General features: G+C 50.8%; 1 protein-coding gene across 1 annotated transcript in view; it reads left to right on the plus strand.

Annotated features, from left to right (window-relative positions):
- Ddx31 (DEAD-box helicase 31) overlaps positions 1-17473 on the plus strand; it is a 59946-nt gene that overhangs the window by 27936 nt on the left and 14537 nt on the right. Inside the window, exons 15-18 of the mRNA XM_015497402.2 lie at positions 725-775; positions 2259-2398; positions 6456-6534; positions 12311-12422. Coding sequence (XP_015352888.1) covers positions 725-775; positions 2259-2398; positions 6456-6534; positions 12311-12422 — 382 coding nt within the window. The remainder of the gene's footprint in view (positions 1-724; positions 776-2258; positions 2399-6455; positions 6535-12310; positions 12423-17473) is intronic.

Here is a 17473-nt window from a genome sequence, read left to right on the forward strand (position 1 = left end):
CAGTGCTCAACCCAGTGCCTGGTGTGTAGTAAGTGCTCAGTAAATGTCAAGTGAAAATGTTCCTGTTAGACCAAAGGGGATGCTGAGTGAAGATTATTGATAGACTGGGAGCGTCCGTTTTCCAGGTCCTCACCAACAAGAGACTTAGAGAGAACAGAGAGTTTTTGCTCTCTGGGCAGTGACCAGTTAAAAAGAAAAAATAAAATCTCAGTTGTTTTTGGTCTTGGCTGTCTGGTTTAGACTTTGAAGTGATCAGCAGGCATGGCCTGCCTTCTGACTTAGCGCTCAGAAAGGACAGCGGCATGCTCCACCCTTACTGCCCTTGAGCTTGACAGACAGTCCTCGGGAACACTTGGCAGCTTGCAACACCTCCCCCACCCCTGTGAGTCCCTTGAGGAGGGGCATTCCAGCAGCCTTACTGCTGGCCACTGGCGTTTCTGGGAGGGTGGGTGGGGCAACAGTCCATGGACACTTGCTTCATGGGCAGCTATTCAGATGGAAGGTGCAGTCCTTTAGCAACTTGAGTTATTAAAGGGTTCTGTTGAACTTGCCACAAAGATTTTTTTTTAGCCACAGAGGGATGTGAGTGGGTTCGTGATCTACTGAAGGTGTGTCTTGAGTTGTGTGTGGGCAGGTTATGGGGTGAATGAACGTTCAAGGTGTATCCATGACCCCCAGAAAGTCAATAGACTCCTTCTAAACATGCTCTTTTTTTCTCTTAAAGGATGTTGCAGCTCGTGGCTTAGATCTCCCACAAGTCACATGGATTGTTCAGGTAATTTTTTAGTAGTTCAGGTGTGAACTTGAGGCTGGAATGTATGATTATGAGCAGATGCATTGGTCTTAAGTAGAATAATTATATCACCCTCTTGGGTGTTGCCCTGGTAACCAGGCAGCAGTCAGCCCTGTCTGCACAAATCTTCTGCTATCTTTCCTTAACCCATCCCACCTCCCTGCTGTAGCAGAACAGCCAGGAGGGAGGTGGCAGCCTTGCTTCTGGACTGGTGTCACACACCAAAGTTTCAACAGTCTGAAAATCACAGGAATTATCTGAGCTCTTGGGAGGCCTCATTGTGTCCAGAAGGAGATGGCTCAGCTGTCCTGAGAACCATGTCCATGTGCATTGGCCTGCAGGGAACAATTAAGTCCCTGACTCCATCTTATACACACCCCTAGCCAGAGATGCTTTGCCAGTGGGTGCAGATGTCAGCGCTGGAGTCCGGTGGGTTTGCTTCCTGTTGTTCTTGGTTAGTGTGCAGAATGGTGTCTTCAAGCCCTTCTGTATGTGGTCAGAGGACACTGGCCTGTTTACGAGAATCAGGGTTTGTTCACATTTTAGTGGAACTGCATGCCTGTGTCTGGCTGGGGAACCTGACCTGCTCGTAACAGGATCACTTGGGGATTAGAGACATTGTGTCTTCTTTCCTGCTGGCCAGAGTGAATGAAAAATGAGAGGAGAGGATTATTTTAATGTGCTGGAGGTCAGACACAAAATTGATCATGGAGGGTAGTGTACTGTTAATATTGATTAGTTTAACGTCCCTGGCCTCCTGTACAGTGGGCTCACATTGGCCCTCTGATCTGTGGTTCATGTAGCAGCAGAGAGAAAAGGAAACAGTGACTCTGGTCATTTACCTTTAATGATGACAGTTACTGCCGTCAATGACAACCACACTGTGCCAGGGTGCTGCCGAGTTGGCGTGGCTCTTACTCCTGTGTCAGGAACGCTCCCCTGGAGCAGAAGCTTGGCTGGCCCCCCTGCAGGGGACTGAGGCCCGCTCCTGGGGCCAGCAGTAGAGGTGGACTCTGCCGGCACCATGGCCAGCCCCCTTCCTGTCCATGCCACCTGGCGTCCTCTGCTGCCTTATCCCTGCTGCTGCCTCCTGAGGAGGGGGCCGAGAAGCCTACCCCATGTGCTGCACCTGCAGCTTGCACATCCCCTCAGGGAAAAGATGCAAGAGGAAAATGAAGAGACCCATGGAGAGGGGAGATTAGAAAGGAGGCACTGGGATGAGTGATGTCTCGTTCATCTGGAACCTGGCCACCGCTCGCTTGGTGTGTCGGAGCCTGTTACTTCAGTGAGGCCAGGAGTGTCACCCTAACAACCACAGGGAGTGACTTCTCCCTGTGGTTGTTAGGGTGTCCATAGCACCGGGATCTAATTCTTGGGCTACCTGCGGCAGGAGTGGGGGTTTGCATTTGTAATTATCGGCAGTCCCTTGATCTGTGAACACCTTTGTTTCTGTTGCCCTGTTCAGTACAGCGCCCCGTCTTCACCTGCAGAGTACATCCACCGGATTGGAAGAACCGCCCGGATTGGCTGCCACGGGAGCAGCCTGCTCATCTTGGCTCCTTCGGAGGCAGAATATGTCAACTCGTTGGCTGCTCACAAAATCAAGTGAGTCAGAAGCCCGCATGGGCTTCGGCTGATCTCACCTAATTAACTTCCTGTCGCCTTTTACAGTGCATGGCCCTTGTAAGCTGCCGAAGAGCCATTAACCCTTGTGATCCCTAAATGAGTCCCAGTATAGCCAGTGGCAAAAACTAGAGCCCTTAATGCCATCAGCACCTGACAGTTCCCATTGTGCTGCCAGCGGAGTCAGGATCCGTGGCACTTGGCTTCTCCTGAATACCGAGGCCATGTTGGTGTCTCTGACTCTTTGTGAGCATGCACAGCCTTCCAGCCAGCTCCTCAGGCCCTTCCTATTCCCAGTCTTCATTTCCTGTAGTTAATGTTTATAACTTCAAAACAATAAGCTTCTTACCTACAGGTGACCCTGGGGGATATTTGGAGGCAGTTGAAAGGGCTCTGACTGCATGTCCACGGCCAGGATTTCCCAGCCACCACCTCAGTGTAGCAGTCAGACAGCAGACCTCAGGCCTGGGAGGGTACGGGAGCCCTCAGAAGCGACTCACTGGGCCACACACGGGTATGTTGTGTCTTCCATGAAATCCTGGCACCTGCAGCAGCAATTCAGTGACGGGCTCCTAAAGGTGTGCTGTTTTCAACACAGATCTCCTTTGAAGGATTTCTTGTGCCCCAACACAGCACAGTGATGTTTAAAGGTATTTTTGGAAGCACAGAAAGAGCCCTGTGTCTGCCCAAATGGCAGTTGCGACTCTCAGAGCAGCACTGAGGTCGGGGCTGTTCTGGGCACGTCTCAGCTGTGCTCCTGGCTGCCACGGCTGGTTTCCTATAGTTTCTGTGCCCAGCCCGAGGTTTTATGTAAAACAACAAATAAAACTATGTGACATTTTCCCCTCTAAAGTACAGAGCTGGGAAAATGACTGTACTATACATCAGAACTCAACTGTTCAAGCAGACCGGGGACCAGGTCTGATTGCTGGCCGCCCCCAGGCCAGGGCTGCATGTCTGTCCCAGCAGTTCCCCCCATGCTCTCAGCCTGCAGAGCCCTGTAGGCCAGTAAGACTTTCAAAACCCTTTTAAGGCTGTTAGTGTGGGCTGAGGCTTGTTCTCAAAACATACCTGCCTCCTTTGGTGATCAGGGATGAGTAGTGACCTGATCCTGAGGTTAATTTCAGATGGGCCAAAATAAAGACTTTGGGTTTTTCTCTTCCTAACTTGTTCTTTTCCCGATATGATCTGTCATTGAAGGAGTGGTTTTTTGTTTTAGGAAGGTGTGCATGGTTTTGTTATGAGAGAAATTGCATGTCAGGCTGGGGATGTGGCTCAAGTGGTAGCACGCTCGTCTGGCATGCGTGCGGCCCGGGTTCGATCCTCAGCACCACATACAAACAAAGCTGTTGTATGTGTCCGCCAAGAACTAAAAAATAAATTTTTTTTTTTTTAAAAAGTAACAATTAAAAAAAAAAAAAAGAAATTGCATGTCAGTCAGTTGATGGCACCTCAGGCAGAGGCGCTTGGGAAGTCCTGGCTGGGTTGAGACGGAGCCAGGTCCTCTTCTTCCACACCTGCAGTTCCCATTTCCTGTCCCTCTCTGGTTCCTGGTTTGTGTGTCTCTGTGCCCATTCATGTCAGCCTAGTCTCCTTGGGAAGCAGGGCCACAGTTGTAGACCACATGGCTGCCCAGGGCCTGAGCGAGCAGCATGGTTCTTTTGTGGTCCTTTTTTTAAAAAAGATTAATAAATAAACACATTCATGTCTATTGCTATGAAGGGTTCAGATGTAAATCTAAAGCTGGAAAGGGAGAGCAGTGTTAGCCCGGCAGGAGTTATGGGGGGCCGGTACGATCAAGACGGGACAAGTGCAAGCCCCTCAGTGCTGTTGTCTGGAAAGCAGACCGCCAGCCTCAGTGCGAGACTCTGCACCAGCTCACTGGGCGTGCAGAGCCAGGGCGGGGCCGGGCCCGGGCCCTGGGAAGGGTGCCTTGTGCTTCCCAAAGGGGGAGCCAGGGTTTCCGGGGCCACGTGGAACTTCTCAAGGAGGCTGGGTTGGCTAGCCAGTCGGTGGAGTCGCACGCCTGTCTTTACTCCTGCTTGAGGGAAAGCTGCACACTGCCTGTCTACAGGTAAACTGTGTCTTTGATTTAATACAAGATAAAGTAAAACCTAGTGAGAACTGGTTGCAGAGTGCAGTGGGAAGGTGCAGACTGGAACATTTCTGGAATCCAAAAGGCACACTCTAAAGATTAAAAGAAGGTGCAGGAGGAGGAAGCGTTTTGTGCCTGAGCACACAGGAGCCGGGCGGCAGGACGCCGGGTGGCTGATAAATTGCAGAGAAGATGCAGGAAGGCAGGCAGAGGCTCTTGGCAGCAAGGGCATCACAACAAATTGCTGCCTGCCTTCATGTACCGGTGCTGTAGAGCGCATCCTGACAATTAAGTTTAGCAGACCAGGCAAGAGACAGGTGCCCTGGGTCACTGCTGCCATGCCTGTGTGCCCAGAACTCTGCCTCTGTGTCCTTTCGACTTCTGTGTTCACCAGCTCCCTAACTTTCCCTGCTTCCCCTTTAAATGTGTTGATAATGAAAGTCATGACTTCATTAAAATGAAAATTCTGCATCAAACTGTGTATATCTTAGATCAGGCATAAGACAGACCCTGGATTTATTTATTTTTCCATCTCTCCCCCTGGCAAGGTGGGTGATTCAGATCTGTTGATAGGACCATAAATAATCACTGTAGATCTGCTTTGTTCCTCAGAAGCAGCGATTTCTTAGAAATACAGGAAGAAGGCCCTTTGAAACTGGAAATCACTCCAGTTCCTTCTCGGTTCCTGAGTGCCTAGGGCAGTGCTCTTGGTCCTCCAGGTGCCCGGGCCATGCCCAGGCCGGGGGGAAACACTGGTGCGTTGAGCGTGTGGCCTGGCTGTGGCTTGTTTCACTGTGTGTGTCCCTGGCTGTGGGGGCGTCATTCTTCCTTCCTTTCCCCCCATTTCAAGGTTTCACTCCAAGTTCTTAGATTCTTTCCCATTTGTACCCTGCCCCCCAAGAAGAAAGGTGCTGAAGACAGCCAGGTGAGCTGGAGCAGGACGGGACAGGGCTGTTGGCACCTTGAGGCTCCCAGGAGGAATGGGAGCAGCCCCAGGTGCTGTGCCCCCCTCTGCCTCCTGCCTTGACTCTGGCCACTGCCAGGGCCTCTCCTCTGTGGAGCGGGGACTGGGGTGGGCGCTGGGGAGCCAGTGGCAGTCTCAGTAGTGGTGTTTTCATGGCCTTGTGGGGGGACCTGTGGGGAAGGGGAGGACAGTCCCCTACCATTGCAGAGGCTGCTGCTCGTGCTGCAGTGTGCTGGTACATTAAAAAGACCACGACGGATCATTTATCTTTTTATCTGTTTTCTCACCCAGAATTGCTTGTTCCCTTTCCCTTCTCCCTGGAAGTAGCATTTCAGAGTTCAGGTGGCCCTCTCTGACTGTGGGCCTGTGTGTGCGCCCTGCTCAGGGCAGGGGCCTTGGGCTCACAGGTGCAGTGTGGGCTTTCCAAACTTGTCTCTTGTTCTGCTCGACTTTTGTTCACAAAGGAAGCCGGTTCTGGTTTTAGCAATTTGTGCGTAGGTCTTTGGCCCTTACCCTGAACATGTAAGCGATGGAATAGTGGCAGTTCTCCATGGCAGGAGCAGAGAGCAGAGGTGCTGAGCCCAGGGGCTGGGCCACTGACACCTGTCACTGGAGTGTCCCCAGCATGGAGGGCCTTTGCCTGCCCGCTGTGCCTGTCTTCTCCTTCCTCCTTTCACATTCTCCAGGATGTTTATTTCATCATCTGCTCAAGTCGGGGTAGGACTTCAACAAACAAGCCTACTTGTGTGGCATTCAAGATTTATTAAGAAATGATGGCGCTGTCCCTTTGAAGGGGATTGTAGATGTGCACTGTCTTCCATTCAGAGAGGAGGGCAGTTGCTGGACATTCCAAGAGCTGCAGTGTCATGGGGGTCCTCTTGGGCATGGATTAGCTTGAAGATGGACCGGTTTTATGCATTGGGCTTGGAGTGTTTTTGAAAAAGTGGAGTGTTTACTTTGATGTGTGTTTCCTTTTACAGCATTTCTGAAGTTAAGATGGAAGATATTTTGTCCATTCTGGCAAAGGATGATTGTTTTAAAGGAAGAAAAAGAAACAACGTGAGTCTTGTTGATTGTGCTTGTTGCTGGCCGCTAAGGCTCGTATCTGGCCCTGGGGTGGTGGAGACCTTGTGTGGGAGGTGCCAGTTTTCTTCTGTTAAGCAGAACTCACATCTCAAGGATCATGACCATCAGAGGAGGCCAAGTCTCAGATGTGTCTCTTCCTCCTCTGAGCTGGATGTGTGCGCTGGTCCTGCCCAGCTAATGGGCTTCAGTCTGTTCAGTCCGGGTGGCAGCAGGCTCCCCAGAAAGATCTGGGCCTGAGCCAGTCCGGGGCAGCGTCACAGCTTAGCCCTGGGGGTCCCTCTCCGGGTCATTAGAGAGTGATTTAACTAAATGCTCCTGCCCTGGACAGCGAGGCAGGAGGAAGGCATCTATCTGCCTCACACATGCTGCTTCACCTGGTTTGTAACGCATGGTGCCGCCACACAGGAAGAAGACCCAGTTTCCGTGTGGTTCTGGGTGGAGGCTGTGAGTCGTTTCAGTGGCCCTGAGCACCCTGCACAGCTGCCTGTCAGGCCTACCCACCCTCCGGTCCCCTGTCCCCTCCAGCCTTCACTCAGTGTGCCCTTACCCACACATGTGGGTAGTGTCACTGGGTGTGAGTCTGTCACATTTCTTGACTGTTTTGCATTTGGCTTCTTATGCCTGAGGATGGAGTAGACAGTCAGTCTGCAGTGTGTCTTCACGTGGATCAGACACACTCGAGACAGGGACTGGCCCCGACTGGTCCTGGCCTGAGTTATAAGTTGACCTGATCAGAAGAGAGGAGAAGGTCACAAGGTTTGCTGCTGGAGTGTGTGTCTGGGACCTGGGAATGTGCCAAGCTGTTACCTCACAGGATCCCATTTAGTCCTCCTAGCAGCCCCGTGAGGTCACCATTGCCCCAGCTGACAGTGAGGAGATCGAGACTTGGGCGAGGAGCTTTCATGAGGGCAGAATGGCACTCACCAATCCTTCTGGGACTCAAAACCAGGTCATTGGGATTCACAGGTGACACATTGGACTGTGCTTTGTGCCTGTGTACGCACGACCAGAAATATGAAATGGTGTTGCTTGGTTTTGTTTTGGCGGTACTAGGGATCAAACCAGGAGCCTCACATGTGCTAGGCAAGCGCTGTACTTCTGAGCTCCGTCCCCAGCCCTAAACTGCCTTTTAGATTAGTAATCTTAGCCACTTTCACAAGTGTGAAGTCTGGTCAGTAAATGGTGATCAAAAAGAACTATTATAGACATAGTTCATCAACAAGGTGTGTGAGCAGTTTTTCTCATAAAACATCCCTGCTCTACTAGACCTCAGACCATCCCTTGTCAGGAGTATGTTCATTGTTAGAATGACCAGGCACCGTGTAGATGATCATCGGTCTTACACTTTGTTCCTTGGAACTACTGCAAGTTCTCGATTAGGGTTTTTGTGGGCTTTAATGACCCACAGTGCTTCATCATGGCTGCAGTTGGCTCTGTGGGATCGGCCGGGAGCATGGGGTGCTGCAGAGCCAGCAGGGCACAGTGGTTGGGGTAAGGCCTCAGACTCCTCATCTGTCACCAGATGTGAGGCTCTGGCAGGTCCTGGACCTTGCTAAGCTGGCCCCTTCCTGTGCAGAATCAGGAGACGATAGTACCCTTCTTGAAAGAGGCACAGAGGGCTGGGTGGGTACAGGGCACAGCCCAGAAAAGTCTGTCCCTTACTGCTATTAATGTTGTAGCCACCCGAGAAGGTAGCAGGTGTAAAGTTGAAGCCCAGACTCCTCAGTGACACGGGTCCCAGTGCACTACTTTTTTTTTTTTTTTGCTATTTCTTAATAAGTGGAACATTTGCATCTGCCTGCTCTCCAGAAATAAGAGCCAGAAGGGAAATTGCAAAATGAGAGAGTAAAAGTTGGCTCCGGCTTGACCGTACATGTCCAGTTGCAGACCCGCTTTGGTTTCAGTCTTTATCTGGGAACATAGACCTCTCTCTCTCCAGGGAATGAGCATTGTGTCCGTCTGTAGAGCCTTTCCTGAAGGACACGTCCCCGAGCAGGGCACAGAGCAGCTGTGTTCCCTCTGCCCTTTCAGCAACAGCCTACGCCATTTTTTTAACATTTGCCCTTCTGTGGACTCACAGCATCAATTCTTCTCTTAAGCCTTTTCCCTGGCTGGAGGCCAGCCTCAGGGATCTCCCGAGCCTGGAAGAGCCGTTGTCGGTCTCAGGGAAGAGCATCCCGAGTCGGCAGACCTGCGTTTGAATCCTTGCTTCACAGCTGGTAGCTCTGTGGCCTGGGCATTGTGGAGAGTGGGAGTGCCCGCTCAGAGCACTGCTGTGGGGTTTAAACAGCAGGGTGGAGAGTGCTTGCAGGTTGTGGGCCTGATCTTAAGGCCAGAGCCGGTCTTAGCCCATCGTGCAAGGCCTGCCTAAGCTGGAAGTGAGCTTAGATACAACACTTTAAAGATGTGGTCTTTTTTAAAAAAAGGAGAAAAAATGTTAATAAGCAGGGTAGGAGTTTCCCTGACACTAAATAGTGAACTTAGAAAATTAAATTAATCATATGGGGTTCCAGATGTCATGCCATTAAAGAATTTGATTGTGGGACTGAGTTTAACTTATATTCAAAAAAGAAAAAAGAAAAGAAAAACTGAATCAGTTACTAACTACATAGGTCTGTATCCTGGGAAAGTGGCTTATGTGTGCAGTCAGTGTCGGAGGTGGGAAGAGCAAGGCAGACGCTGGGCACCACCACTCGCTCTGTTCCGCATGAGACACAGGCGCCCTGGTGCCCCTTGCTGCTGTGGCTCTGGCAGGGCACCAGAGCTCGTGTATATGGCTAGTAGTCTAGCCCCTCACATAGAGTTCGGGCCCTGGCTGCAGCACCCTCCTCTGCACCCAGCTCGACTGGAGTCCATGGTAAATGTCCCTTTGGCACATGAGTTTTTGGGCTTCTGTGAACAGAAAGCGAGTGAGGCATCTGTAAAATGTATATTTCATATTTAGGTGTATGAAATATACATAGCTTCCTCTTGGTGTGTGTGTTCACCCACCTACAAAGAGAATAAATTTGATCTTTCAACCTGACTGGGAGGCACTCAGAAGGTTCTGGGGACCGTGGGGTAAAGCTCAGCTTGGCAGGCAAGTGATTAAAACAAAATCTTGCCATTTAGTTAAAGATACCTTGGAAGTGGGCGATGTGGGCACACGCCACGGCACGTGCCTTCCCCACCACTGCCCCCCAACACTGCAGCAGACTGGTCCTGCCCAGTTACCGGGCACCTCTGCTGCTGCACTTTGGGTGTGAGATCTTCACCACCAGAGAGAGCATGCACACCCCAGCATATTTTTCTTACAAGTTTTTTGTCCTGTGAGGTGTGCCTACAGACTTACCCTGACAACAGACTGTCACAGCCTTGCGAGGTGTTAAAGTCAAATCAGAGCCCTGGCTCGGCATTCCACTGGTCTGCTCTTTCCAAGATCTGCAGGACATTAAAGACAGAGGCAGACTGTGCGGATGGACAGTTGGACGTGTGTCTTCCTAAACTACCTGTGGGCTGCTGGTTGCAGAGTAGCGTCATTAACCAGCTCCGAGTTCCAGGGCATCTGTGTGCTCGCGGTTTTGACCCACTCTCATTATAGGTACCTGCCTGTCTTCTGGGGTGGCAGCGCCATGCAGTTCTGCCCCGTCTTCAGTTTCCACCTGGCTGCGGGCCACCCCCCCCCCGCCCCCCAGACAGCTGAAAAGCCCCCATTGGTTCTCAGGAGGGCCGTCTTAGAGTATTTCTGCAGGTGGGGGTGGGGAGAGTACGACATGCTTTTTCCTAAGTATAATATGTTTTCTGTCATTAACTTTTTCGTATATTTTACTAAAACTGACCTCATCATTTCAAATATGTGAACCTAGTTTGATTGTTTTTTTCTACATATTTCACTTGTATATACACTTGTGTTATATATATATGGTGGGGTTTTTTTTTTTTTTTTTGGTTGGGAAGAAAAGATGCCTCATTTTGAAACCTAAAGGGGGGAATAAGAAAAGCCCTTTGTAATATATTGCCATATTATCACTAAATCCCCTGACAGTTGTGACACAGAAGCAAGTCACCTGTCACTTAAGCTTGAGGTCTCTTTAATTTTCTCCTGGAATTCGCACCAGGCTGTCTTTAATTTGAGGCCTTTATTGGAATTCTGAACCTCCCTGCCTCCCTGGCTCTCAGATCTATTCTGAGAGCTGTTACAGAATGTATACAGTAACCAACAGAAGGGATTTGGAGCGGGCTGCGGCTCTGTTTACTTAACACTCTAGAGGGATTCTTGTGCTTATTCGGTCCTGGCTGCCCGGCTTTCAATATCGCTTTGACAACCATTCTGCCCTTCTCATTAATTTTAAACAGTTAAAACACAGGAAAAAGAGGAAAAAGTTTTCATTATTAAAGTGCTTTACTTTTTAATAACAGAGGATTCTGTCCGCCAGGGGAAAGGGCATCCTCACTAATTTCACATTCATATTAAAAAAAGGACGCGGGCAAGGTGACAGTGGTGCTGCTGAGGTGGCTTCAACGAAAGGAGGGCAGCGGGAAGAGTTTGCATTTCACATCGGTTAAGGGGGTCCTTGTTAATGACAATAGCAAATGTCCACTTTGGTAACACGGTTTCTGAGTGACTCTGCTCTTGACATCCTAGTGGATAGAACCCTTAGGGGGACCACATACGGTGGAATCAGCCAGACTGTCATCAGCCAAACAGGTCGCAGGGGTGATTTGACTACACTGAAAACATTCCAGGTTGTTAAGTCTCTATTAATACAGAGAAGAGTGTCTATCCAGAGAGAGGCTCTCACCTGTCCCCCTTGTTCTTCCTCAGTCACCCTGAAGGGTGGAAGGGAGCCAGGGGTGTCCACACATACCCCATGCTCCAGAGGTGAGGGTGGCAGCCTAGGTCCATGTGGACTTTCCCCCGCGGCCTGTGTGAGGCTGGGGTGTGAGTGGGGCCACACGTGGGCACCGCTTCATGGTGGGCATCACCTGGCCTGTGGGCCTCGAAGGCTCGGGAGGCTGTGCTCTCAAATCCCAAATGCACCTTCAGTAGGAAGCATTGTGTTTGTGTTAAGATATAGGAGACAAAATGCACTACTTTTTAGTGGAGATATTTAAAAAGTAAATCTTTTCTCTGGTATTATGAAATATGAAAAGGAAGTAATTTTACCCTTCATGACCCTTCTCCATCTGTGGGTCTGTGAGTGGAAACAGTACTACGGTGGCCCAGACTTGCTGTGAAAGCCAGGTCCGTGATGGGCTGCAGGGAACTGGCTCTAGGAACAAACAGGAAACTTCTGGGGATCCAGGGAGTATGCCCTGCAAACCCAGGATAGCAGTGACTTTAAGGCTGAATTTCAGGAGGTCACTGGAATGCCCTTAGAGAGGAATTGGTGAGTGGGAGGGAAGGGAGAAAATTTACAGAAATTTATTTGAAAACAGCTTGTATTCAGTGGTGTTTTCAATGCTAAATTGGAAAATTCCAGGGTGTCTCCAATGGTCTTTGGTTTTGAACATGAGTGATAAGAGGTCATGAGGAAAAGTAAGTAAATAAACACACAGACCCAGTCTGCCCCTCGCAAAGCCACCCGCGTCTTTGCTTGACTTCAACATCTTGATAGCTCTTTTTTCCCTAGTAATATTGAGAGGATTACCCTCGTTGGCCCCTGGGTGGTTACTGTGTGGTTTTACTGTTATTAAATCTATTATAAACTGCTTCATTATTCCTGACTTCAACTCTGTCTCTCCTTTAATCCTTCCATCACCCTCCCAGAAATCCCACGCTGCTGGCCCCCAGGAAATCCGTGAGCGAGCCACAGTCTTGCAGACAGTATTTGAAGATTACGTGCACTCCAGCGAGAGGACGGTCTCCTGGGCAAAGAAAGGTCAGTGGATTTCGCAGGTGATTGTGGAGGACCAGCCCAGCAGGGTGCTGACCCAGCCTCACTCCCACCCCCACTCGGGTGCAGAGGCACCAGCCATCGCTGCTTCCTGTGAAGCCTGCAGTCTCCGTGATTCTGCAGGCCTGGAAGCAGACATGAGGGGCTTTAGAGTGATATTAAATGTTAATTTCACCCTTCCCCATCCTGTGCACAAATGAGGCTTTACCTTGGCTTACATCAGGGCCAGAGCTTTGACCCAAGTCTACAACTTGGAACTTGGGGATCCATTTTCCTTCTTTGAACACTAAATGGAAGAGATACGACACATCAGTTGAATTAGTAGTTGAGGTGGAAATTAGAAGTGAAGCCCCGGGCTGCAAGTGTTCAATCCAGACAGTTCCTGTTTGAAGATGCACAGAGGAGTGGCCTGTGCTGTGGGGGCGTGGGCCATGGAAGGTGGCATGCTGGCAGTGGCCAGACCCTCTGTAGGAGCAGTTCACCCGGGTAGCCAGTGCTGGGTGGGCTGGGCAGGGTGGAGGAATGTCTTGGCTGGCAATGGTCGCTGTGCTGACACGCCTTCCTTCGAGTAGAAGAAGCAGAGTTCTTTCTGTTAGTTACCCACGATTTTGAGAAAAATGCCCAACAGGCTAACCACTATAAAAACTCTGTGGCACCCTTTCTTTCTTTTTTAAATAGAAGTAGCTGAGGCTGGGGTTGTGGCTCAGTGTGAGAGCGCTCGCCTAGCACCTGCAGGGCCCTGGGTTCGCTCCTCAGCACCCCATAAAAATAAATAACAAAGGTGTTGTGTCCAACTACAACTAAAAAATAAATATTTTTTAAAAATAGAAGTGTCTTTTTAAATCATTTATTCAACAATAATTATTGAATCGGACACCATTCGGGGTGCTTCAGAGACATGAGGGACCAGGACAGACATCCTCACCCCCGTGAAGCCAGAGCGTTAGTGGGCACAGAAGCAGCAGCAAGCATGAAGGTAGTAAGTTGGTGGCAGCACGGTGAGGGCTGTGGGGAAGTAGAGCAGGGCAGGGGATGAAGGGGCCGCAAGACAGCCTGCCTCTTAAACAGGAGGCTCCGATTACGACCCATTGTGGAGGGGAACCCAAGAACAAGATGAGCAAGAGCAGGATGAGCTCCGTGTCCCAAGGAAGGGTGCTCCAGGCATGGGACCACCCGGCAGCTGAGCTCAAGGAGGGAGGGTGGGGAGGTGGAGTCACAGAGGGCCTGGAGGTGGCGCTAAGGTTTGGGGTTTGGCTCTCAATGGAACAGACGCATCAGACGGCTATCAGCAGGGACACAGTACGATCAGGCTCATGTCCTGAAAGATGAGCTGGCTTCTGGGGAGACAGGGCCCTTGGGGGCAGGGGCAGCCATCAGGAGACTGGGCATGGACTAGTGTGGCCATCAGGGATCAGGTGAATAAAACAAGTGCCAGAGGCAGAGCACTTGCCTCCCATGCATGAGGCCCTGGGTTCCATTCCCAGCACTGAGCCAAAATCTCACAGCAGGTTATCAGTTATTTCAAGTAACTGTCATCTACCTTAGCGCATCATGAAAGAATGCACAAGGGGAAAGATGAAGTCCCTGTAATTGTCATTACGGGTAGGACGTAGCCTTCTAGTCTTTTCTGGGATAGTCTTTTCTGTCTTAGCATCTCCAAAAGTGAACTCAGCGATTCCTAGGGGTCTTCCTAGTCACCTCTGAGTTCTGGAATATTTCAAAGAGGAAAGAAATATCTGTCGCAGTGTGACTTTACAGAGTTGCCACCTCTGATCAAATCTGGGCTGCCAGCCAGCCCAAGTCCAGGGCCACAGCAGTCTCAATGGAGAGGAGAGCAGGCCCACGCACCATCTTTGGATTTTGGTGTTGTGCTTTCTGAGGACTTTGGCAAGACTGCGGTTGATGGAGCCACCTGGGTCCTCCCAGCAGGTCATGGTGTGTCACCCTGTAGAATGTTCAGGAAACAAGCAGCAGATGTTGTGCCACAGCTGTGACCTCAGCGCCTTGGGAGGTTGAGGCAGGAGGATCACAAGTTCAAAGCTAGCCTCAGCAACTTAGTAATACCCTGTCTAAAAACAAAGAATAAAAAGGGCTGGGGACATGGCTCAGTGGTTAAGTGCGCCTGGGTTCAATCCCTGGTTCCAGAAAAAGAAAGAAAGAAACAAGCAGAGTTACTTTTCTCCTGTTGTAAGGATGTGTGAGCAGGGCTGCTCCCCAACATTATGTGCTGAGGGAAGTGAATACGTCATTTCCCTCATTTATCATCAGTTTCCTCGAAGGCTGGAAGTGGTGGGAACAGCCAGCCCTTCGCTTGGTCTGCTCACCCGTTTCAGCCTCTGGCTTTTCTCTGTTCTCTCCCTGCTTCTTTGGCTTGGGACCTTGGGCCCGGGAATGCACATGCATCTGCCGCCTCTCAGGAACTGAACACAGTGCAGGTCGGCCTCTGTGCCTGTGGGTGGTGCCGTGCCTCCCTGCTGTGCCATTTCGGAGTGGTCTTGTATGAGTGATGGTGCTTGCTTTGCCTTTATGACAGGACACTATTAGAAATGGGGCCCAGTGCGCTTGTCTCCTGTGTTTTCCAGCCCAGTCACTGTTAGTGACCAGCTTTTTTGGGGAGGTGGGGTTTGGGGGTTTTAACCCAGGGGCGCTTAACCACTGAGCCACATCCCCAGCCCTCTTTATTTTTCATTTTGAGACAGGGTTTCACTAAGTTGCTGAGCTGGCTTTGAACGTGATAGTCCTCCTGCTTTAGCCTCCCACGTTGCTGGGATGTGGAGGCCACCAGCCCAGGTGTGGCCAGCTTTTACTGCTCCCAGCTTCTAGGAGCAGTTACCTTGTTTTTTTCTCATTCTTTAATCTTAGTTTAGGGATCCAGGTCCCATAAAGAGTGGTAGCATGCATTTGAACTGCAGGCTCCCAAGCAAAAATGAGCAAAAATGGGTCCTTTGGTGGCCCATGACCACTGCTCCTACGGCTTACTCCTTTCCATCTTAGGCCACCCTGGACAGCAGGACCCCCGTGTGGCATTTTGCCTATTCTTAGAGGGGACACTTCTCAGCCCAGAACACCCATGCCAGGGATGGCAGGTCCCTGGGATCAGGGCAAACTGGCCCTTTCCCAAACCCTGTGTCTCCGGGAGGGTCAGAGCAGAGTGCCTCCTTCCTGCATCCTCTGGGAATGGTCGCTGTCGACCTCAGGTGGGAAGGTGGGAAGGTGCACATGCCTGTCCCCACCCACCTCCTACCAAAGGGTGTCCTGAGGAGCTGGGGTTGACCTGCAGTTGTGATGCTGTCCCTGTCTGCCTTCTTCATCTTAGGAATCATCTGTGAGATATCCCTATTCCTGATCCAGATGTCAGGATTGAAGAAGGACAGATGTCCATGTGGGTTATTTTAAGTCTATTCCCCCTAATTTGTGCACCTTAGGTAGTTGTCTGGAAATCAGAATCTGCAGCAGCTGTGGACTCCACTCTCATTGCCTACAGCTTCATGTGTCCACCCAAATAAACATCTCCTTTCCAATTCTCCACTTTCTGCTGTGTTGGTGCCACAGCTCTGTTGCTTCTGCGCATTCTGGACGCTGCCAGCATGAGCCGCTTCTACCTGGCTGCATCAGAAACCCCTGCCTCTCTGAATTATCCTGGCACAGGAGTCCACACAAGTCCACAAGGACTGCCCACTGTTGGTGTCCCCGGTGAGATGCGGCCCTGGAGGACGAGGAGTCGGTGAGGGTGTGCAGCAAGAGATGCTGCCTGGCCCCCTGTCTGGGAGGAAGCTCTCCCACCATGCTTGGCAGTCTCCTTATCCCTGTGAGGCTTTGCACTGGGCAACTTCGTCTCCTGGGACAGACACCTGTGCTGGGCGTTAGGGTGATACGAGGAGGACCAGATGAGCAAGGTGGGGGCCTAGGGCTTGTCTGCTTGTGCAGGGGTGTGGTGGGAAGTGAGGAGGCCTTGGACCAGCACCGGGGTGACCCTGTTTTTTAAAGTGCAGGCTGTTGTTTTTCTTGTCTATGTCTGGAGTTGTAGACCAGAGTAAGGATTGGGGTTGGGGGAAGGAGGGAGGGTAGAGCCGCTCACCTCTTGGCCTTCGCCAGGGTGGGGCAGCATTCCTCTCCGAGGACAGGGCTGTGTGGCTCTGTGGCTGGGAGCCCCATGTCAGAACCCTCCAGGCAGTGCAGTCCATTTGAAGTGTTAAAGATTCTCTTTGAAAAAGCTAGTCCCTGGTTATTAAAAAGGGAGTGAGCACAGATTTAAGAGGGGTGCCGAGGAGTTGCCGTGGTTATTATTTCTTATCGATTGGGAAAAGGAGTTCACTTTGCTCAGTAAATAGAGCTTTGATGGATTCCCAGGATCCTTCCTGGAGCTGATCTGTTAAAATGACACTTTTTATTACTGTTCATAAACGCCGATCTCCAGGTGCTGCTGGGATATTGCACCTAAGCTGTGGGCAAACTTGCCAGTCCAGTGGCTCAGCAGGCAAGGTGAGGGGGGGCTGGCAGGTGCTGCCTCCTCGTCCGCGCAGTGCTGGGCTCCAGCTTGCCTCGTGGGAGCAGGGTCTGGAAGGATAGCAGGCAGTGGTGGCACGCAGAACACGCTTCAGAACATGCCCCTCTACCCTGCAGGCCTGAGCAGGGGCAGGCAGCAGTTTCCAGCGTCATTGGGAGACAGTCAGGAGCTGCACACAGGAAAGCCTTTCCCAAAGGAGTGTTGAGAGGCAAGCTGGTGCTGCAGCCCCTGGGAGCCAGGTCTGGCTCTTTGCTGGCTGGAGCTGGGGTCCAGAGGAAGCACCCCTGTTCCTCACTTCAAGTGGGACTGTAGCTCTCCTACCTCTGGCCATCCTTGGGGCAGACTATTTCCTGGACTGTTTTAGATATTTAATAATTTTCCTTTAAAATTTTTCTCATTTCTTTTTTCATTTTCTGTTTTACACATTCTTTGAGTGAGTTAGACATGCTGTGTTGGTCAGTCCTGGACACTGTTGGAAGAACTTGGTCCTAAAATCTCATGAACATACCGGGGTCTGGGTGGTGATAAG

The sequence above is a fragment of the Marmota marmota genome, unplaced genomic scaffold (assembly GCF_001458135.2).
Source record: "Marmota marmota marmota unplaced genomic scaffold, marMar, whole genome shotgun sequence".
Classification (NCBI taxonomy): Eukaryota; Metazoa; Chordata; class Mammalia; order Rodentia; family Sciuridae; genus Marmota; species Marmota marmota.